General features: G+C 37.0%; 1 protein-coding gene across 1 annotated transcript in view; it reads left to right on the top strand.

The window, feature by feature from the left end:
* The window catches only part of RECK (reversion inducing cysteine rich protein with kazal motifs), a 64,409-nt gene that overhangs the window by 25,479 nt on the left and 15,356 nt on the right, over window positions 1–23,574 (top strand). The window contains exons 7-13 of the mRNA XM_054584664.1: window positions 6,077–6,110; window positions 8,294–8,491; window positions 10,348–10,615; window positions 14,698–14,877; window positions 19,494–19,706; window positions 21,146–21,282; window positions 23,261–23,401. Coding sequence (XP_054440639.1) covers window positions 6,077–6,110; window positions 8,294–8,491; window positions 10,348–10,615; window positions 14,698–14,877; window positions 19,494–19,706; window positions 21,146–21,282; window positions 23,261–23,401 — 1,171 coding nt within the window. The remainder of the gene's footprint in view (window positions 1–6,076; window positions 6,111–8,293; window positions 8,492–10,347; window positions 10,616–14,697; window positions 14,878–19,493; window positions 19,707–21,145; window positions 21,283–23,260; window positions 23,402–23,574) is intronic.

The following is a 23,574-nucleotide window of genomic DNA, read 5'->3' as shown; positions in this document are numbered from 1 at the left end:
AAGATTCTAGGTTTTGGTTTTGTTTCGTTTTTTTTAGTCAAGCTAAATTTAAGACGTTGTGTCTGATTTTACAGCATCTGGTTTCTTATGCAATTCAGTAAATATTTATTGAATGCTGAGGGCCATTTTATAGGTTTGAAAGAGCATAAACTTTGGCATCAGACCTACGATAGAATTCTGAAGTTTAACTTCAGATATTAAGGAGTTATATCTAATTGAGTCAAGATAATTAAAATATATACTGCTCACACAAGAGCTCAGAGAAATTAGAAAGCAAAGTGAGCGTGTTGGGAGTTACCAGGGAAAACTTTGCAAAATAGAGAGGCCTGAGCAGATTGGTAGAATTTGGGTAAGGAGACTGGATCAAAAGCATGTTAGCAGAAATTTACAAGGCTTGTACAGGGGTCAAAAAGATGATAGGCCTATTTGGAGCTAAAAAGACTGTTTTTATAGGCCAGGTCGGATCAGATCCTAGAAAGATGATATTTTAGGGCTCAATATTTTGGAGAGATAATGAAGATTCTGTAATAGGAGATAAACATAATAAAATCAAGTCCAATATTTTAGAAACTTGAAGTCTTAGTTGTGTGCAGACTAAGTTTTAAGTCTCCCCAAACCTTAGCTAAAAACAGATGAGGCCCCAAACTAGGGCGATATTAATAGAGTCACATATTCAGAAATAAATTAGAGAATTGAAGACAGACTCCATGCACAGGATTTGTGATGATGGATTGAATATAGGAGATGATATTAAGGAAAATATAAAAACAGTTATTAGTGAATTGGGAGATATAACTGAAGAAATTATATGGAATAGGAAAAACTGAAAGAGAGTTTAAGAGAAATGGAGGGTGGAAATTAGATACTAGAAGAAAAAATATGGAACAGATTCAATGTTTAAAGCAACCCAACAAATCCCCAGCAGGATTTTTAAAATTCATGTATTATAGACACACATCATAGCCAATTACTGATATTTAGGGGGAGAGAGAAACATCAGTTTGCTCTTCCACTTATTTATGCATTCATTGGTTGTTTCTTGTATATGCCCTGACCAGGGATCAAACCTGCAACCTTGGAGTTTTGGGATGATGTTCTAACCAATTGAGCTACTTAGCCAGGGCTGCCAAAGATCTTAAAAGCAATCAGAAAAAAAGGGCATTGCTTTTAAAGGAGACCAACAGCTGATTTCACAATAGCAACAGAGAAAGCCAGAAATAATAGAAGGGTATATCTAAACCGTTCTGAAAGAAAATAACGTAATTTAGAATTCCATGTTCGGCAAAAAAATGTCAAGGAAGAGGACAATTAAGATATTTCCAGACAACAAAAACTGAGAATCGCCATTATTAGACCCTTTGCAGAAGTCATCCTCTGAAGGAAGCTCTAAAATAGCTGTAATTATTAGAAATGCAAAAGAAAAAGAGAATGATGACAATACAAAGTGGGTAAGTCAACACACTCAGATTGTTCAAAACAGTAATGTATTTTTGAGGTTTTTAATTTTTATTTTGATAGTACATTTATTAAAGCTGGAAACAGTGAACGAGGAAGAACTTAGGATAGAAGAGACAACAGGAGTGAGCCCAGGCAGGGCTGTTTGGCTCTCTGGAAATGTTATAGAAAAGAAATGAGCCCAGGTGGGGCTGCTTTGGCTCACTGAAAAGTCAGGAAAAAAAGGGGGCCTTGGAGACAGGTTCAGGGGTACCCTGGAAAGGTCTGCCGCCATCCATAAATTCCCTTGTTGCAAGTCTGATGGGAACCCTTAGAATTTAGGAGATGCATTCCCATAGGGGAAGAAAGGCGTGGGTGTTCCCAGGAGGGAGAGCACGCCTTGAGTTGTTTTACCAAGAAAAAAATATACTACAACAATAGCATATCCATTGGGAAGGTAGCTTAAAGAAATTGAAGTTGAATGTTAAGTCTTTTTAAATGTGAAGACCTGTATCTCAGAGGTAGTTAGGAATACAGGACTGAAGAAGAGGAGAAGATACCATGCTCAAAGTCAACTGTGAAGTTACCTTTGATTTTCAAGAGTGAAAGGAAACTCTGTGTAAGAAAAAGCATAGAAAAAAGTAGAGAGCAGGGTTTTGAAAATTGCTTCTCTAGGGAACTAGAAGAGAAAGAGCCAAATACTAGTCTGACATTTCAGTAGAAGAGGAACTGTACTTGTGTTAAAAATGGAATGAGATATTCCAAGAAAAAGAGAACTTCCTGTCACTGGAAACCTTCAGGCAAAGGCTTACTGGATTCACCTATTCTGGAGGGGGTTTCTGCTGTGGATAGATTTGACTATTGATCTCCCAGCTGTACGGCTCTCTTATTCTGACCAGTACTTGAGAAAGAATACTTCCTGCTTAAGAGTACTTCTTTCAGAATCACACCTGTTTGTTGCAGCCACTAGAATCAACCAGTGGCTTGATAACTGATGTTTAAGTGTTATGAACATGCTCATTTCCAGGTTCTCCATACATTTTCATAGGCTTCGTCCTTGGCCCACCTAGAAGTATTGGTCAGGCCACCTAGGTTCATGAATGTGTCATGCTAGAACCAGGGTTGATACTTAAAATTTATTTCACAACTGGAATACTGTAGGCACCTATAATCAAAACAAATGCTGGCTGTAAACCATCAGTATACGAGTAGCACGCTGGCTGATTAGAACTAAAGTAAAAACTAACTCATGTTTTCCATGAGTTACTTTTTTTTTTTAATTGTCTGTTGATAGTTATTTTCTTTCCTGAATGACATAATAAACATCAAGATGCTCTGAGGCTGGTGAATTTCCAGGGACCTGGCAGTGGCTGATGAGACAAATTTTAGTTTCAAGTTGATAAATCCAATCGTACTTTTATGTCAGACCTTACCTGCCATTCTCTTAACATAATGTCCATAAATATAAATACCTTTCCATTTGCTTCAGGACCCACTGAAGTAAAATGCTACAAATTTGTCATCAGACTTGTATTTTTATTTGTTTCTTCCTTCTTTTACCGATTCTTCTTTATGCCCTCCTTTCAATTCTTTTCAAAAATGTCTTTTCATTTCTCTCCTTCCTTTCTAGCTGTCTTCAGTCCAGTTATTTGATGTTATTTCATTAAGGAAGATGAGAAACTATGAGAAGGAAAGTCACTAGGAGATATTTTTATGAGGACTCTTTAATCTTTAATTTTTAAACTAAACAGTTGCTAAACAAAACTAAAATAATATACTGTCTTGGAGCTCTGGTTTGTGAGAATTCTAAGATATAATTAAGACTCTCAGGATGTTAAGAAGAGGCTCTAAGAAGCACAAAAGCAAAGGTGGTGGGCCTTGAGAATTTTAGGCTCAGTCCTGTCAGCATTGTCCTATCAACATGCAGCTAAATGCATAAGAGAAGGGTACAGGTATGTGTTAAGTTTTATTTTTTAAATATTCCCATGGTTCAAAATTCAAAATGTTATACAACAAAAGTCTTTTTTTCTTCTCTTGTACTGCAGCCACTCAGTTCCTTAAGTTACCACAGATATTTTATGCATATAAAAGTGAATATGTACATACATACAGCGCTCCTCTACCCTCCTATAATATAAATGGTAGCCTGCCATACACTTTGACCTACCCCTGGATGCCAGTGTTTGGCGCATAATTTTCTTGTGTTCCATTTTTCTCTCAGTTAACCTTGATTCTAGATTTATTACAAAAAGCATAAAGAAAAAGAGATGAAAAAATAAGCCCATTTAGAGACAGGATGACAGGGATATCAGCACCAGCAGGACTCTGGAAAGCTAGAGGCCTCCTGAGCTGCAGTGTGATTGGCCTGCGCTGCAGTGGTTCTAAGAATAGAGGAGATGGTCAGCTGTGGGGGATTTTAGCAAAAAGAATCATGTACTTTGCCCCAGCAAAGCCTTCAAGGACCTAAATGTAAAGATTCTTTTAGCTAATGCTAAGGAAACTCAGAGAATTGTCACAATATGGTAAATAGAAGACTGAATGGGAGGCTTGGTAAATAGTAAAATGCTATATAGGTATACTATTGGGTTGACCAAAAAGTTTGTGTGCTTTTTTCCGTAAAACAAAAGACACTTTTTTCATTTTCACCAGTGACTTTATTGATTTCGATATTTTGAATATGTCGGCTATCTCCCACGTGGTATAATGTTGATTGTTACCAATTAATGTCTCCTTTTGATCACTGTCAACTTCAACTGGTTTCTCAACCATGGAACGTCGTCCAGAGAGAAATCTTCAGCACAAAACTTCACAAACCACTTTTGGCATGTTCGATCAGTCACAGCGCCTTCTCCATACACTGTGAAGATCATTTTTTTTACATTTCAGTTGTGTTTTTACCTTTTTTGAAATAATAAAGCATGATATGCCGAAAGTGTCACTTATTTTCTTCCGTCTTCATTATTTAAATGGCTACACAAAAACTTACCAATTTTGATAAGTTAAATGCATACCGATGTGACAGCTGTCACAATACAATCTAACAAAATTGTTTCAAATGAAGTTAAAAGTCAGCTAAGCGCTACTAGAGCCATCTTATGGGGAGGGGGTACCGAACAAACTTTTTGGCCAACCCAATATTTCAGAATCAAATTGAGCCGTTACCTGCAGCTGATGAGCTCCAAAAAGAGCGAAACCTATTAGGTCCTGCAGTACTGGCTTAAGATAGTATATAACCTTGATATGTTCCATTTGTATATTGTTTTGTTTTATCATATTTTGTATTACAGTTTGGGGAAGAGAATAACTCCTATTTAGTCTCCCAGTGCTAGTGTGTTTCCTCTCTAGTCAATTCTTCTGAGAGGTCACCTGAATGAGACCTGATCTACTCCCATAGCTTCATTGCTCCTATGTGATGACAACTCCAGAATCAACTTTGATAGCTTCTTTTATGTGCTCCTGAATCCCTCCTGGATGTGTACACTCTTGATGTTCATTTGGCATTTCAATCACCCAAACTAATTGCTACCCTACCTCCCTTCTTAACCTCCTCTTCAGCTCTACCCTTCTGCTACATAATACCACACACACACATCCCAAAACAGAAACATTTTTCTTGTCTTGTTTGTTTTTCCAGTACAGTCCTTCCAGACATATAAACTAAAAAACCTAAGAGGTATTGTCTATTTATTTGTCTTTCTCACCATTTCCCACCAATAATTGGCTATCAAGCCCTAATGATTTGCCTTCAAAATGTATCTTAAATCAGTCTCCTTTCTGGATCCTCAATTACTGTCTTAGCTCAGGCCTTTATACCACTATTCTGGACAACTACAACAGGAAAGCCCAGCTAGCTTTGCTATCTCTAATTTCTCTTCTCACCTATTAGGTCCACTTCTGGAGTGGTGTCTTGAAAGACCAAATATGGTCATGTCACTCCCTTAAATAAAATATATGGCCAATCTCAGAAATTATAAATTGCATAAGGGAGGGAAGAGTCAGAGGCTAGATAAGAGAAAAGCTCGATATGCCAGACTGAGGAACGTGAACTTTATTGGATAGGTGAGCCATTGAAGAGGTTTGTTAATTGTGGTTGTACAACCTGCTTGTTCTACAATGGAAGTCCCTCTCGCCAAATCCTTCCCGTCACACCCCCATACAGTAATATGCTGGAACTGGCCTCTTACCAACTAGGGAGAACTGATTACTAAATATTTAGAAATTTTGAAAACGAGTTTTTAACTTGAAAGCAGGCATGAGGGGGGTATTAATGCCATGAACATCGGCAAATACAGCAAATCAGCCTTCCCCCCAACAACCCCCTTGAAAACTGATCCCAGCACACCACTACATTCATGAGTTCCTGGGAGCAGAGTCTATGTGTCAAATGTCTTCGCATCTGTCATTCATTTATTTACTCAACATTCATTGAACTTACGCACACCAAACTGATAGACCTAATCTGTATCAGACACCATTCTCAGGGTACAAAGATGAAAGGATTAAACCTCTATCTGCAAAAAGCTCATGGGATTTAAAGAAGAATTAAATGGTGTGATATCCTGATTTCCATATAACCATAAAGTGGAATAAAATTAGAAATTCAGTATGGTTGTTAATTTGTTTGTTTGTTTTTAATTTACAGAATGCTCTATTCAATTGCATTAGCAGAAATGAAAGTAAGTATATTATTGATGGTTATACAAGCAGTCCGAAGAACAAAATACAGTTTATGGAATATGATTTAGCTGTTTTAAACATTGCCAAGACCCTGGTATTACAACGTAGGCTTGTTAGTAAACCACCTAAAGGAATGTGCCCAGCAGGATTCTGATAGGCACTTTCCTCTGGAGTGTTCAGGCCATTCATTCCCATGTCCTAATTGCAGATTTACAAAGCAGATACAGGTGCTAGATGTATAGAGGAAGATCGTGTCTCACCTCTAGTAGGTTCACTTTCAGAGAAGTTAAACACTCCCACCTGATGTAATAATGGTGCACTTGCCAAGGGCTGCCTCTCAGTTCATTCAGCAGATGTTCATTGTCTGCTTGCACAGATGCTGGGTAAATACACATCTACAGGGGACACGCTCTGTACACAAACACCCTGGGACATGGTGGATATGGGATAGTGTCACTGATAAAAGTGCTGTGGAAGTTCAGAGGAAAGAGGGCTCACATTCAGCAGGGGTGCTGAGAGGTGACTTCATGGAGTTGGTGCCTGAGCTGGGCCTTGAAGGGTGGGTAAGACATTAACGGTGGAGATTGGAAGAAGGGCATTTCAGATGAAGGGAACGGTGAGAGCAGTTAGAGGAAGGCAACACATCTGAGGAACAAAGAGTTGTTTAGGTTCGCTTGCCAGTGGGGTATATCAGAGTTTAATAAGAAACATTGGTTATCTGTATTTTATCTTCCACCCTTTCTTATCAGGGTTTACTTAGTTCAAGGTTTCCCAGATAATCTCTGGCGCATAATCTTATGTCCCCGCACACTGGTGAGGAAGCCAGCATAATGGGGAACCAGCAGATAAACACCCACTTTTATCTTGTCCTCAGCATTCCCTGTCCACCCCCACTTTATCCTCATTGACATTGATAGTGATAAGTGTAACCATTAATAATTGTGGGGGAGTTTTTTGTGATGAAAATGAATGATTTGTCAATGAACACAGTAAGTTTGGTAGTAGTTAACAGTTCAAAAACTTGGGGGGAAAAATGTAACATGGCACAATAGGTATGAAACAGTGTCCTTGCCTAGGAAACTGAGCCCTGCCCTGCATTAGTTCAGTCCCAGTTTAGTTAATTTGTGTATGATTTTTATCATTATCATCATTATTATTATTTCTAGAAATTGCCTGAATTCCCTGCTTATCACCTGGTCTGTGGAATACACCAGAAATCTGATTTTGGTTCCTCCATAACTGTCTCTAATAATTATCAGAGATTTTCTGTCTTTCTCTTACTCTTTTCCTGCCACACCTCTACCTTGTTTCTTCAGCTCCCCACGGATCCCATGCCCTCTCTGTGAGTGTCTCTTGCTCTTTTCCATTACAAATCCCACATCTGTATCCCCCAGCCACTCATGCAGCTCTCCCCAGATGCCTTAATGGTCCTCTTGATTTTTAAAAATACATAAATCCAGAATCAAATATAGGTTTTACTTTTCAAAATTGAAGTATATCATACCATGAGGTGAAGACTATTTCAGTTTAGGCATATTCTTGCAGATGTGTAAACATTGTAGAACTTTTTTAGGCTTGTGTTTCAAAATACAGTTACATAATTGTCAAAGTTATGAAATGATCCTGATATCTTTACTTTTTTCTGGTCCTATTTTATAAATGTGAGGCATTTGGGGTTTTGTTTTATTTGGGTTTTTTTTGTTGTTTTTTTTTTTGCTTTGTTTATAAATCTCCACAGATCTAAGGTGGAAAGAAGGCACTTCAGTAGTTCTCAACATGAGCACTATTGGCGTTTTGGGAGACACTTTGGCTGTGTGAGACTGTTCTGTACGTTGCAGAGCATGTAGTAGCCCTGACCTCCATGTGCTAAATGGCAGCAGTGGTCCCCAAGTCATGATGAAAAGCAGAGACATTTCCATATGCATTCAGATTCTCCCACGGGGATGATACGAGTGTTGCTACTGCTGAAAACCACTGACTAAACCATAAGTTGGCCAATAGGGACTTTTTTGTACTGGTGACCATGGCTATACCTACGGTAGTGCTGATTTTAAGTACTTGTCCTCTGTGGCATGGTTTTATTTCTCAAATTCAAAAAGACATGCATTGTTCTATCGTTATTATGATTTAATATTTGCAAATAGCTGTTTCCATTTCAATGCCCTCTCCTTTTCTCCCCCAGTGGGATCAGTTTGTTGCAGTTATGCGGGCCACCACACAAACTGCCGCGAGTACTGTCAAGCCATTTTTCGAACAGACTCGTCTCCTGGTCCATCTCAGATCAAAGCAGTGGAAAATTATTGTGCCTCTATTAGTCCACAGTTAATACACTGTGTGAACAATTATACCCAATCTTATCCAATGAGGAACCCAACAGACAGTAAGTAAAAGGGACATAATCTTCTCATTCAATCTTTGGTAAAATATCTTGTGAAAAGGAAGTAAAATCATGTACATATCTACAGTCTGGGGCATTTGGGAAACACCAGACTTCCTTTGGTGTTTAGATTTCACAGACAGGACATTATTGTCACAGCTAAAATATGCCAAGAAAGACGGAGCTGGCAAGGGTGTGAAGAAATAGGCACTTTGTATTCTGAAATGGGAGAATTGTTACTACTGATATTTGGGGGAAGCGAGAGCTGAGTTAGAATCACAAGAATTTCAAATAATTATACCTTTTAATCTAGCAATTCCATTTTTCAGAATTTGACCTTCAACAAAACTTAAAAATTTGCAAAAGTTTATCTATACATATGTAGGATATTTGCTATAACATTGGTGAGAAAATAATAGAGAAACATTAGAAATAACCCAAATATTCATCAACAGGGTATTGATTAAAAGTGATTAAATAAATCATGTATCTATATAATAACAACACTGTACAACCAACATAAAGAAGTATGTTTACATAGAAAAAAGTCTAGGATACAATAAGCCAAAAAAGAAAAAAGTTGCAGAAATAAGTATATAGTATGATATGTTTTTAGTTATATACTGATTTGTTCCATATCATACATATCTGTAATGTTTGAATTTTTACCAATAAACAGTTAGTATTTTTATAATAGAAGCATCACTATATGAGAAGAGATCTTGGTACTCTATAAAATGTCAGCTTGTACATACTATAGTCCATTTTCTTCATTTAGAGGTTATTAAAGTTTAAAGAGCTGACTAATTAACCAACTAACAAAAAACTTACAGGATCTGTATGCCAGATGACAGTGTTTTGATTTATACTGACGTATTGAAAGACTTTTATAAACTCAAAAGCAATGCTATGTGCCTTGCTTGTCCGTCATCTAAAGCAGAACTCTGAGGTTTATGACATTCTGTGATGTGGCTGTGTGATGAAAATCAGAGGAAGAAGCATTTGCCACAAATAACCGTTCATTTTCAAGTCTTCACTGGCACTCAGGCCATACAGAGATGTCGCTGGAACTAAGGTGACAAAACAAAAACAAAAGGCAAACAGACTTTTAAGCATAGACAGACAACCATATCAAATGTCTGTGCTAATACCCAGGAAATCTGGAAAAGAAAGTCACAAACTATGCCTGAAAAGATTACTTAGAAAGTCAAAGACACCTGAGAAAACTACTTCAAAGAAGCCCTCTGAATTCTATAGTGTGGTTGAAAGTGTTAACTTTCTGATTCCTTGTAGAAAAGTAAAGGTGGTAGCAAACTGATATGTTGCCTGTTTGCAGTTATATTATTTGAATTAGAATTTAGATTAACTTGCATGGACATATAAAAACTTTATATCCCAGAGTGTGACAAAATGCTGTGTTTGTGGTTATTGCTATAAAAATTAGTCATCTTTCTCTCTCATTATGTCCAGATATAATCTCTTTTAGGGTGTCATTTTTAGCATGAAATTATTCCAGTATGATCTACAATACCTTTTCTAGGCACATAAAATACTTAGCATGTAAGAACTTCTTAGGTGTAGGATAACCTTTCACCTATGCAGTAATGGTGCCAGAGATCCCATGATTTGTGTTAGTGGTGAGTTCTAGTAATAGATACCTAGTCTATAGGTACACCTAGTAAATACCTTGATTTATTATACTGAAAAGCAATAGAGAATTTGGTAGGCCTTGTGTAGGGCAGATACTGGCTTATGACTCAGAAAAGTAATGGTTTCCAGTACACCACCATGCACTTTTGTTCTGAGTAGCAGATGACATCAAACCAGCTAATTAAGCTACTTATATCCTGAAAATACAGGTTTATATTGCTGTGACAGAGCTGAAGACCATGCTTGCCAAAATGCCTGCAAGAGAATTCTGATGTCTAAGAAAACAGAAATGGAGATCGTTGATGGCCTCATCGAGGGTTGTAAGACCCAGCCCTTGCCTCAGGATCCTCTTTGGCAGTGTTTCCTTGAAAGCTCACAGTCTGTTCACCCTGGAGTCACTCTACACCCTCCACCCTCTACAGGCCTTGATGGGGCTAAATTGCATTGTTGTTCTAAAGCAAACACGTCAACATGTAGGTCAGTATCTCATTTTCCTTTATTAAAACCAGTAGAAAATAATTATTAATTAATAATTAATTAATTAAGTCTGGCCAGTATATGTTATATTCTTGCATTGTTAAAGTTGAGTTTAGAAGATATGAAATCTTTCATTCTTTTATCCAGCAAATACTTATTGAGCATTATGTATACAGTAGTACCCCCTTATTTGCAGTTTTGCTTTCCATGGTTTTAGTTACCCTTGGATCAGCCATGGTCTGAAAATATTAAATGGAAAATTCCAGAAATAAATAATTCCTGATTTGAATTGCACACTGTTCTGAGTAGCATGGTATCTTATACCATCCACTGTGTCCTGCTTTGTCCTGCTTGGGATGTGAATCATGCCTTTGTCCAACACCTCCAGGTTGTATGAGCTTCCTGCCCATTAGCCACTTAGTAGCTATCTAGGCTATCAGATCAACTGTCACAGTATTGCAGTGTTTGTGTTCAACTAGCTCTTATTTTACTTAATAGCCCCAAAGATTAATTAAGCAAGAGTAGTAATGCTGGCAATTCAGATATTCAAAGAGATGCCATAAAGTGCTTCCTTTAAGTGAAAAGGCGAAAGTTTTTGACTTAATAAGGAAAGAAAAAAATTGTATGCTGAGATTTCTAAGAACTATGGTAAGAACGAATCTTTCATCAATGACATTATGAAGAAGAAATAAATTCATGCCAGTTTTGCTGAGAGAAACCACATTCACATAATGATCATTATAGCATAATTATTAGTTATTGTTAATCTATTACTGTGCCTAATTTATAAATTAAATTATCATAGGTACAATATGTATGTATATGTGAAAACATAGTACATTATAGGGTTCAGTATCCACTGGGAGAATCCACTTGGAATATGCCCCTTGCATTTAAGGGGGTCTGCTATATACAAAACATTGTTTTTGTACATTAACTGCTAAAAGCACTGTGTTTTGGGATGTAGAGGATTAGCATTGGCAGAGCAATAAATATTTTTAAATGATGCAGAATGGATTCTGTACTTGAGGATATTAAAGTAAGTGTACAATTTAGAAGATGTTTTGATGTGACATCTAAGGGATAGTCTCTTTCTTAAATTATGAAACTTTGAACTTAACCAACTTTTTGTATATATTAGTAAATAACCTGGTTTGACACACACCAAAGTTAGGTAGCAGTGTATAGGCATTCATTTGGGTGATAGAGTTAAGGATAAAAAATTCACCATACAAATGTTGGATGGAGGAAACACAAGCTAGAGACAAGAATAAAAGGAGAGCCCTGGCCGATGTGACTCTGTTGGGTGGAGTGTCATCCTGTAAACCAGAAGTTTGCAGATCCGATTGCCGGTCAGGGCACAGATGTAGGTTGTGGGTTCAGTCCCCGAGAGGTAATTGATCAATGTTTCTCACCCTTTCTCTTTCCCTCCCTCCTATCCCCTCTCTCTCAAACCAATAGACATGCCCTCAGGTGAGGAAATTAATTAATTAATTAATTAATTAATTAATTAGAAAGAATGAATGGCCCTAGCTGGTATGGCTCAGTGTATTGAGTATTGGCCTGGGAACCAAAGGGTTGCCAGTTGGATTCCCAGCCAGGGCACATGCCTGGGTTGCGGGCCAGGTCCCCAGTAGGGGGCGCGCAGGAGGCAACCACACATTGATGATTCCCTCTCTCCCTCCCTTTCTCTCTCTAAAAATAATAAATAAATAAAATATTTTAAAAATCACGTATCTTTAAAAAAAATAAGTAGAGATAACTAAAGTTATGATAGAACACAGGTGAAATAGAAGTTTATTAGAGATATTTTGTGTGAAAAGGGATCACATATTATTACTAGACTATCCTGAAGTGAATCTGACATACCAGAAATGAAACCATATTTCCTGTTGTTTCAAAGTTGGATGGACCTTTAGCAAAGAAGTGTGCCTAGAATAGTCCAATAGACTTTACCAAAGAGATGAAAAGTCTGGAAAATACCCAAATGAAGTTAACAGAAAAACTTGAAGAGAAGTTAAGTTGGTCCTGCAGTTAAAGAAATTGGGTTGCTGATAGGAAGTACTAAATGTATTTATGGGAGAGATTCTGAAAAATTCTTTGAATAGTCACAAAAGAGTTTATGGCCTAAAGTCACTGAAGATCGGAATGGCTGTTGTGTCGGAAGAAATTCAATAAGACACACTGTCTGCCCTCTCTTACCTCAATGTGAGGTTTTCTGTTTACTGAATGCTTTCTCTTCCATCTTACGTTGTCCTCATGAAACATCGTAAGATGATTGCTATCTCAATTTGTATAATTCCTGTTTATGTATAGAAAACTGAGATGTTAATCTCTCCAGGGTCATAGAGAACATTAAGTACTAAAGAAAGAACTGATTTCTAGATCAAGGTAACTTGATCTCATCTTCCTCATCCCCATGACATGTAAGCTCCATTGAGAGCAGAGAGCTTGTCTCTTTATTCACCACTGCATTTCTAGTGCTTTGAACAGGGCCTCACACAAAATAGGCACTCAGTAAACATTGACAGAGTGAATGAGCGAACATAAAAATAAAGATACCCTTCTCATAGGGGTAATTATGAAAATCAGATAAAATATTACAGGAATGCTGCCCTGAATTTTCCTTGTGAGTTTGCATATTTTGATAGTCTTAAAGTTTTGTATTATATGTTTTATATTACATGAATTTACATTTTTATTACATTTATACATTTTAAATAGTCAACTAATGAATATAACATGTAAAACGCTTTAGAAATAGTACAGATGTTATAGCAATACAGGTGTGTCCAGAAAAAGTCCAGCCACTGTTAATATAATGAGAACGGTTTGCACGACATCAATGTAACCTGGCAGCCAAGGAGAATGGACAAGAATGTGCATACATGAAAAATGATGACTTTACTGTGCTAACCAGTGGGGGCAGTAGATGCCATGGAATGAGCATGTGTACTGTGTGGTCATCACATTCAAAATGAGTAGAGCAACAAATCTGCATCACATTTTATGTTCAGCTTGAACATTCCTTTGTGGAAACTACTCAGATGATTCAGGGCCACAGCAGTGGGCAACTGGTGATCGGCAGCTTCATCTTGATGTAGCCACTGATGCATCACATCTCATGTAGAGTTTTTGGGCAAAACATTTAATCACCCAGGAGACTCAGCCCCACTACAGCTCAGATTTGGTGCCCTGCAACTTTTGGCTTTTCCCAAAACTAAAATCACCTTTGAAAGGGAAGGGATTTCAGACCATTGATGAGATTGAGGAAAATTCAGGGCAGTTGATGGTGATTGGGAGAATTGTGGGAAGTCCCAAGGTGCCTATTTTGAATGGGACTGAGGCATCATTGTCCTATGTACATTGTTTCTTGTGTCTTGTATCTTCTTCAATAAATGTTTATATTTTTCATATTACATGGCTGGATACCTTCTGGACAGACCTCATATATACGTAGTCACGTTGCTTTGTAATGATTTAGTACTGAAAATGAGAATCATGTATTAACTACAACAGTATATAGAACTTTTAGAATTCATAAGCCTTTACATAAAGACTGTCTTGGTATATTCAGTAATATAAGTGGCTTTGGGATGGTTTTTCAGGGAGAAACTGGGGAACCCTAAATCTGTAATGCTTATTAAAAGATGTCTAAGGCCCATGTCACAGTTTTGCCTTCTGTGAATGGAACATAAATATAGTGATATGTATCTTTGTGGAAGCAAAACTGTATACTTTAACTTTCTTTACATAAAGGTAAAAGAGAGATCAAAAATTTGGAAGGCAATAATTTTGCCAAGAACAAGGGTATACAGATAACTGTAATTAAATGTTATATTTAGCACTGAGCTTTCTAGCAATCATGGCCAAAAGGAAAGAGATGGATGATAAAAGAAGGCCAACTCTTTCACTGGAAAGATCACTTTTTCTGGCTCTAAATTCTAGGAGATATATCTTAGTCTTTTGGTTTCTGTACTTGTTTTTTCACTTGTATTCCAAAGTAAAGTTTATAGCATTTGAATTTTATGCAAATCAAATATGTATTCATCTATGTTTCTGCATTTGTGCTTTTGTTTCAGGGAACTATGCACTAAACTTTATAGCATGAGCTGGGGCAATACACAGAGTTGGCAAGAGTTTGATCACTTTTGTGAATATAATCCAGTGGAAGTGTCCATGTTGACCTGTTTAGCAGATGTTCGGGAACCTTGCCAGTTGGGCTGTAGAAACCTTACTTACTGTACTAATTTCAACAACAGGTAGGAGCAAATTATTGTACATGGAATGGAAATATTTCCTCATTGGTTATCTTGTTTTTTAATAAGGGAAAAGGCCACTGCAGTCTGTTTTTGGTTTTGGTAAGTTAAAAGGAAATGATCTTTCTTTACGATTTCATCTTTAAATCCTTTAAATTTGGTAAATCATCTCTGAGAAAGGATGCACTATAACAAAGTTCCTTCTAGTCTAGGGGTACTTCAAGCTAGAATTCAGTTGCCCTCTGGTGGTCAGTTTACTTTGATGGACCTTCCAACTGGGTGAGCTTCCCACTCAATGAGTCCCCTATTTCATACAAAATATTTCCATTATAAAAGCAATTTGAATGGGTATATTCCAGAGGTATCCTATATGGTTAAGAAAATTAAGGGCTAAGAACTGAATGGATGGCTGATGAAACAGTGAAGAAAACAGAAAAGGGTCATCTAGAAGCATAGAGAATGCCGTATCAGAGAAACCAGAGCAGGAGAGTTTCTAAAGAGGAGGCTGGTTTTGTGAGCTGCAGCCCAGAGATCGGGGGACAAAAAGGAAGAATTATTCAGTTGGGCCAGAAGGAAGTTCTGAGTATGTTTACCTTAAGCTAACACACATCCTTATCCTCTTAAAAGTATACAGATTATTATTTTTTTGAGTAAGAAAATTGAGGTATCACCCTGGCCGGGTATCTGAGTGGGTTAGAGCGCCATCCTGATGTGCCAAGATTGTGAGTTCGATTTTCCGGTCAGGGCACATACGAGAATCAACCAATGCATGCATCAGTAAGTAGAACAACAGATCAATGTTTCTCACTCTCCCTTCCTCTCTCTCTCTCAAAAAATCAGTAAAGTAAAATATTTTTTGAAAAAAAGAGATATCTTTACAATTGGTAATAGAGTAATAGCCAGTAAGATTGAGCAAATGTGAAATCTATGAAATGTTTTAAGTTAATCTTGGACATATAGCTCTGGCTTCTAGTAAAGGTGGAATAGTTTGTATCAGACTAACACTCCTGCCAATACTAATTACGAACTCTGCATAAAATAGTAGAAAACTATTTTTTTGAATGCAATGGAAAGTGACCAAAAGCAGGAGGGGCTGCATCTCCTGCAAGACAAACTACACTGAGAGCCACATTTACCCAGTTTTCCCTTCATGGGCGCTCTCAGTGTCCTCGCATGGCATATAGAACTCAAGCAAAAAGCAGCAGTTTTGGAGTGAGGAGTTAAGAGATCAGAGGTTGGAGCTACCAGAGTGGCTGGATATGGAATTGGAAAATCCCAGAAAAGAGGAAACCACAAAAGGAGAGGTCCCAACATCTGCACACAAACTCCCCTTAAATCCTTTAATCTAACAAAGCCATAGGATACAAGGTTAACATACAAAAGCCAGCTATATTTCTGTATATTAGCAACACATAATTGAAAAATGAGATGTATTAAAAAATACTGATTTACACAATTGCATCAAAAAACATGAAATACTTTGGGATATATTTAGCAAAAGAAATGCAAGAATACTACACTAAAAACCAGAAAACTTTAGAAAGAAATTGAAGACAGCAAATAAATGGAGAGAGGTGCCATGTTCATGGATCAGAAGATTCAATATTGTTAAGATATTAATTCTGAAATTGATCTCTAGATTTGGTATAATCCCAATCAAAATTCCAGTGGGCTTTTTAAAATAGAAATTGCCAGGCTAATTTTAAAATTTATATGAAAATGCAAAGGACCCAGAAAGCTAAAACAATTTTTTAAAAATAAATTTGCCCTGGCTGGTGTCGCTAAGTGGATTGAGCTCCAGCCTGCAAACCAAAAGATCGCTAATTCAATACCCAGTCAGGGCACATGCCTGGGTTGCGGGCCAGGTAACCAGTTGGGGGCACACAAGAAGCAATCACATGTTGATGATTCTCTCTCTCTCTCTCTCTCCCTCCCCCTCCCTTCCTCTCTCTCTAAAAATAAATAAATAAATCCTAAAAGTAAAACAAAAGAATTGACCTACACATAGTAACTGATTTTCAACAAAGGCAGCAAGGCAATTCAATGCACAAAGAAACATCTTTCAACAAATAATGCCGGAACAATTGAATATCTTAAGAAAAAAGACATCTTAACCTCTGTCTCACACTATGTGCAAAAATTAAGTCAAAATAGAACTAAGCATAAAAGCTAAACATACAACGCTTCTAGAAGAAAGCACAGGAAAATATGTTAACCTTTGTGTAGACAAAGCTTTTGTAAATAGGGCACAAAATGCACTAGTTGTAAAAGAAAAAATTAATGAATTAGAGCTCAACAGGAAACACTTTTATTCACTGAAAGACATCATTTAAAATTTGAAAAGGCAAGCAACAGCCTGAGAGAAAATATTGAATATGTTACACATGCACATGCACACGTGTATATTTGACAAAGGACATGTACCCAGAATATGTAACTCCTGCCACCTCATAATAAAAGGTCAAACAAGTAAAAAAAAAATGGGCAGAAACACCTGAAACTTATGTAATTTTATTAACCAGTGTCACCCCAGTAAATTAAATATTTAAAAATTTTTTAAAAGGATGAAGATGTCATAATAACTGTTGAAGCATATGAAAAAGTTCATTATCATTAGTCATGCAAAATACAGATTAAAACCAGTAAGATACCACTACACACTAATAGGATAGCTAAAAGTAAAAAGACTGAAAGTATACAAAGCAATTAGAATTTTCAAACATTGCTAATGAGAGCTTAAAATGGAGTAACCACTATAGAAAACAGGTAGTTTTAGAACGTTATGACCCAACAATGCCATTGATAGCCATGAAAAGAGACATGAAAACTGGGAACAACCTTAATGTCTACAAACAGGTGAATAAATAAACCACTGTTTCTCAAAATGTGGCCAATGGTCCCCAAAACCGAGTGTGATCAAAACTATTGTAATAATACTAAGATGTTGTTTGCCTTTTCACTCTCATTCTCACAAGACTGACGAAGGGAGTTTTCTGGATGCTATAAAACATGTGATACAGCAACATTCTGAATGCAGGAGGAAGTATGCGAATCCAGCTCTCTCTTATTCAGCCAGGCATTAAAAAGATTTTCAAACCTGTAAACCAGTTCTACCCTTCTCACAAATTTTAGTTTTGTTTTTAAAAATACGGTTATTTTTCCAAAAAATATTATTCATATTAACATGTAATAGGATTGTCATTTAAGATGAATTAATATCTACTTTTTAAATCTCTCAGTTTTTATTTATAATGTGATAGGTATTGGTGGATATAGCCCACATAAACAAAAGCTTTTTGAAAACCCAATAATTTTTAGAGTGCAAACGGATCCTGAGATCAAAGAGTTTGAGAACCACGAGGATAATGGAGTACTACTCAACAATAAAAACAAGAAAGCAATTTATATATAAACAGCATCATTGAATCTGAAGGAGATCATTTAATTAAAGGCACCGGACTTAAAAGAGTACCTACGATATGAATCTATTTATATGAAGTTCTAGAATAGGCAAAATAATTCTATGGTGATATAAGTACAAGTGATGGTGGCCTCTGCGGTGCAGTCAGCAGGGAGGGCACTGCCTGGAGAGGGATACAACGAACCTTTCTGATGTGATAGAAACACTGCTTAATTGATTTGGATGTGCTTTTATGGATGTACACATTTGTCAAATCACATAAAACTGTTCCCGTAAAAACCTGTGCATTTTATTTTTATAAATTATACCTCAATTTTTAAACTGGATTATTTATAAGGGGGGGAACCCAAGGAAACGTAATTTATTTATTAAAAAATTGTGTTTTTATTCTTACATGTTTAAAATTCAGTCACCTTCAAAGTACTCTCCATTTAATGCAGTGCACCTATTAAGATGTTTTTCCACTGCTCAGAATAGTTTTTGAACTTGCTGATTTTGATGCCTTTTAGTACTTCTGCTGTTTTGTTTGTTTGTTTGTTTGTTTGTTTCAGCTCTTCCAAGGGGAAAAATGTTTCCCTTTGAGGACTATTTTCATCTGGGGATACAAAAAAAAATCACTTGGGGCAAGATTGGGGAAACAGGTATGGTGGAGCACAGGGGTCATCCGGTTTTTGGTCAAAGACTGCTGAACGCTCAACATGGTGTGGACATAAAATGGGCAAACTCATTGAAAGAGTCTTCAAAAACAATTCCCTGAGGCCTAACTCAGCCTCTCCCAATAACACCAGCTGATACACTGATACATGTGGATTCCTAGAACACTCAGGTAGTGGGAAAAGCCTGTAATACAAGAGGTCTGCCCTCCAGAAGATAATTCCGTTTTCTTGTGTTTCCCCTCGTACTTTGTGAAATAAAAGAAATGGATGGGGGAGATGACAGTCCTGTCCACAGCATTTTGAAGTTTTTTAACTGTTTTACAAAAACTTGTGTTAGGAAGAAAACATGCCATCAGAATCTTAATGATTGTGTCTACATTGAATCTTCATTCACTCAAAACTGATATATTTTGATGGATTGTATGTACTTTCTTCTTTAAGAAAACCAGATTTTCCTGATTAGTATGTCAGGATTTTACACATTACTTCTCTCTAGAAAATAATTGCCTCTTGATTCCCTCTGGCCTCTTTTTTTCCTTCAGGCCAACTGAGCTTTTCAGGAGTTGTAATGCTCAGTCAGATCAAGGAGCCATGAATGACATGAAGCTATGGGAAAAAGGAAGCATAAAGATGCCATTTATCAACATACCTGTTCTTGACATTAAAAAGTGTCAGCCAGAAATGTGGAAAGCAATAGCCTGTTCACTACAGATTAAACCTTGTCATAGTAAATCCCGGGGAAGTATTATTTGCAAGTAAGTTTGTTTCTTCTTAGAGACTCTCCAGTTTTGGTTCAGACCTGCCATGATCACCCACAGCGTATTATTAGAGTTTTCTCTCCCACTACTTACCTTTGCCCATTACCCTCGCAGGTCAAATACTTTCCTACTTTTTCTTTCTCTGTTTGAAATTTCCTCCCATATCTCCATTTGCCTACTTCCTGTCCTTAGCCCCTCTCAAATACCAGTATTTTCTTATGAAATCTTCCCCAATTTCTCCAGCTGATAGTAATTTATCCTTACTACAAACTTCTGTAGATCTTTATTTGTACTTCTATCATGGAACTTGATTCAACAAACATTTATTGAGTAGTTTCAATGCACAATTCTATTTTTAAGTTTTAGTTTGTGTACTTGTCTTATATTCTGTTCGATGTTGCTCTCATTGAGGCATTTATTTTTCTCACCTGCTTTTTTCTTGTATTCTCTTTACTCTTTTTCTCCTCTTCAAGGATGAGCATAATGCTGACACATAATAGGTATTTCATACCTGTTTAATGGGTGAATGAGTTAGTGAATACAGTAATTAGAGCCTGTTCCTAGTAAACATTTGTGAATGGTTTGCTTAGGAGATCTAGGACAAAGTAAAGATGGAAGCTTCTTTGGTGAGTGAAACCAAAAGCATTAATTACAGTGTATTAAATGTCAGCTGTTTTTTGAGCACTTTTTTTTTCAAAAAGCTTTTCCCAAACCAAGTTAATAACCGGCCCCTGAATTGTTGGTGTGTGGCTCATTGCTGCTGGGCACTTAAGGACTGATTGCTGATTGCTTCAACACTAAACAGGATCCAGATCTATCCTCTGACATGACTTGGGGATGACCTGATCAGGGGAGATGAGGGGTCACTATTGGGTGACAAGCAGGCGTCAACAGGTGGGAGATTTATAGACTCTCAGCATAGAAAATTTATAGGAGTCAAATCCCTATTGAAGACTGGGAAAATTTTAAAGAAGTGGACTTTCTAATTGTTACAGACCGAACACATTAAGCTGATAATTCAAAAGATATTAAAAAAAAGAAGAAGAAGAAGAAGAAGGGAGGGAAGGAGAAAGAGAGGAAAGGAGGAAGAAGCAAGCATGCATAAAGCCCTGAGAGAAAGGATGTATATACACAAAGAACAAATAAGACTAGCCTAAATTAGTTTACTTTCAAAGAGTGAACAGCCACATTGATGGTAGTCACAGTAAATATAAAATTTGAGTAAGTCCTTAAGAGAAAGTTAGGACTGATTTGCTAATGTAATACATTAATTACTATTTAACCTTGAGTCTGCTTGAATCTTCTCTTTTGCCTAACCAATTGTGAAACATTGTTATTAAAATGCACTTCCTAGAAAGCTTCAGAAACAGAATTGACATTGACTAGACAACATGAGGAGGTTCCTGAAACCTTAAATTTCTGTTTTCCTTTTCAAGATCAGACTGTGTGGAGATTCTCAAGAAATGTGGGGACCAGAACAAATTCCCTGAGGACCACACAGCTGAAAGTATTTGTGAACTTTTATCACCTACAGATGACCTAGAGAATTGTATACCTTTGGACACATACCTCAGTGAGTACTGTGTTTTTTAAAATTCCAAACAGTTCTCCCTTCCATCTCTGCCCTTGTTTGCTTTGAATGAATATGTGGTTTAATGATACTTTCTCAGTTGCTGACTCATCTTACTTGTTTGGCCTTTTTGGAAAGAAGTGTCATCTTAAAATATATAAGCACAGGCAATTATCCTCTCAATCTCAGGAGGTAGGGAACTCTTGTAATCAGGAATTCTAAGCAGTGAATCAGGGGCCAGCATTCTCAAATAACCAGCTCCAGATCATTGCTGTCTCCTTGGCACGATTTACGAGGAAGTTGGAATTTCCCCGAGCCAGGCATTGTCTTGAACTCACCCACCAAATAGGGAATAAGGAATGATGGTCTGGGTTAGTACATGAAAATGAAAGGTTTTTTCTCTGCCAAATACTCCTGCTGTGAGCTAGAAGAATAAGTTGTTATCCAATTGAGGGATCCTGGATCCGAGTTTGCTGGCAGGAGGTGACTTCATGGTGGAAACGGGGATAACCAGCAGAACTGCACACCAATAGGGGAAGAGGAGTTTTTTCCTCCTACCACCAGGGGGCGTTAGTGCCTTGAGCTGGCTGGAAAGAATGAATTCAGCTATTTTTTTTCCTGTGTCAGATAGAATTAAGTTCCACCACCAATAGCAGAACAACAGATGGAAGTAAAAGAAAGCCCAGAAATAAATAGTCCATGGCTGTTACAGTGGTTCCATCACCAGGCATCCTTTTTCCTTTCTCTATCACCCTTAGTGCTTGGCTTCCATCATCAAAATTACTTCATGTACTTTATCATCACAACATGGCTATTGGAATTCTAGCCACCATACCCTAGTGTAAGGGAAAACCACCCCTAATTATAAGGGAAACTGGGAAAAATTATCTTTTTAGCTGTGGGCCGATTGCCATCCTAAGGAAAATTGGAGTTCTAGTAGTAAGCAGGGAAAGAAGAGTGAATTCTAGCTTTGCAGCTGGTAATATCTGCCATATTCTCTCAGGACCAACACAGACAATGTCCCTTAGCCTTTGTGACCAGTACAGCAAAAAAGAAAGCATTAGACTAGAATTGTAGGCCTCTGACTTTGAGCAGACCACATCTTCGAACCTCAGCTTCCCTATTTATAAAATGATTGGGCTAGATGGGATAAACTCCAATAATCTGTATACTTCTATTAGCCTTAAAGTCTAAGTCTAAAATCAGTAAGAAAAGGAAATGTATTCACAATACTTACTCTATTAGAGCAGTCAAATATATATATATATATATATATATATATATATATATATATATATATATATATAGAAGGAAACTGTTCCAGTGGGAAGAAACTTCAAGAAGGCTTTGGTTTGAAATTTAATATTCTCTTTAAATATCACATATACTTTATATTGAGACTTCCTCAGTCATTATTTCACAAGATAATAAATAAAGTCATGGTATGGGGTCTATCTTACCATAATAAATTATTATTTATGATAAAATGTGCTAAATTATCCCTCTTGAATGTAAGCATGTATTTGCTTACTTAAGTATGTAAGCACCCTATCCAAAATATACAGTCACTTTTCATCTGCTTACACTACTTACTACTTATCACTGTCTGACTTTTTATTTACATACACATATGCGTACACACACACACACACATACACACACTCTATTGTCTATTTCCTGACCAGACCAGAATGTAAACTCTGTTACAGACATTTGTCTGTTTTGTTCACCACTATATCTCCAGTACCTAGAAACTTGATAGGCATATGGTGTGTGCCCAATAAATAAACAAATGAATGAATGGATATTGGTGCGAAATTCACAAACGACCAGAGAATCTGAGTGTTTTATAGCTTACTAGAATCAGGCCTTGCCTAATGCTTATCGCTGTCCATTTATTTCAGGCATAATTAATTCAGATAATTTACAGACCTCTGTTACTCTTTTGGGTAGGTTAAACTGATCTTTTTTGGTTTTTCAGGGCCAAGTACTTTAGGAAACATTGTAGAAGAGGTGACTCATCCCTGCAACCCCAATCCTTGCCCTGCTAATGAGCTTTGTGAGGTAAACCGAAAAGGGTGTCCGTCTGGAGATCCGTGCCTTCCATACTCCTGTGTTCAAGGTATGCGGTAGATGGGTATGGGTGTGGAATGAGTATCGATATGTGTTGCTGATGCTTCTTTATAGGAGTTATCTTTAGAATGAGATTACAAGAGACTTCATTTTGTAAATTATGTTGTTCTCTAATGTTTGAGGTTTGCCCAGTAAACGTGTCATTTATGTAAACAAAAAATG

The sequence above is a fragment of the Pteronotus mesoamericanus genome, unplaced genomic scaffold (genome assembly GCF_021234165.1).
Source record: "Pteronotus mesoamericanus isolate MK-2021 breed Mesoamerican mustached bat unplaced genomic scaffold, CSHL_Meso_final contig_78, whole genome shotgun sequence".
In the NCBI taxonomy this organism is placed as follows: domain Eukaryota; kingdom Metazoa; phylum Chordata; class Mammalia; order Chiroptera; family Mormoopidae; genus Pteronotus; species Pteronotus mesoamericanus.
The sequence above is the reverse complement of the archived record's forward strand: the minus strand, read 5'-3'. Positions and strand labels throughout refer to the sequence as shown.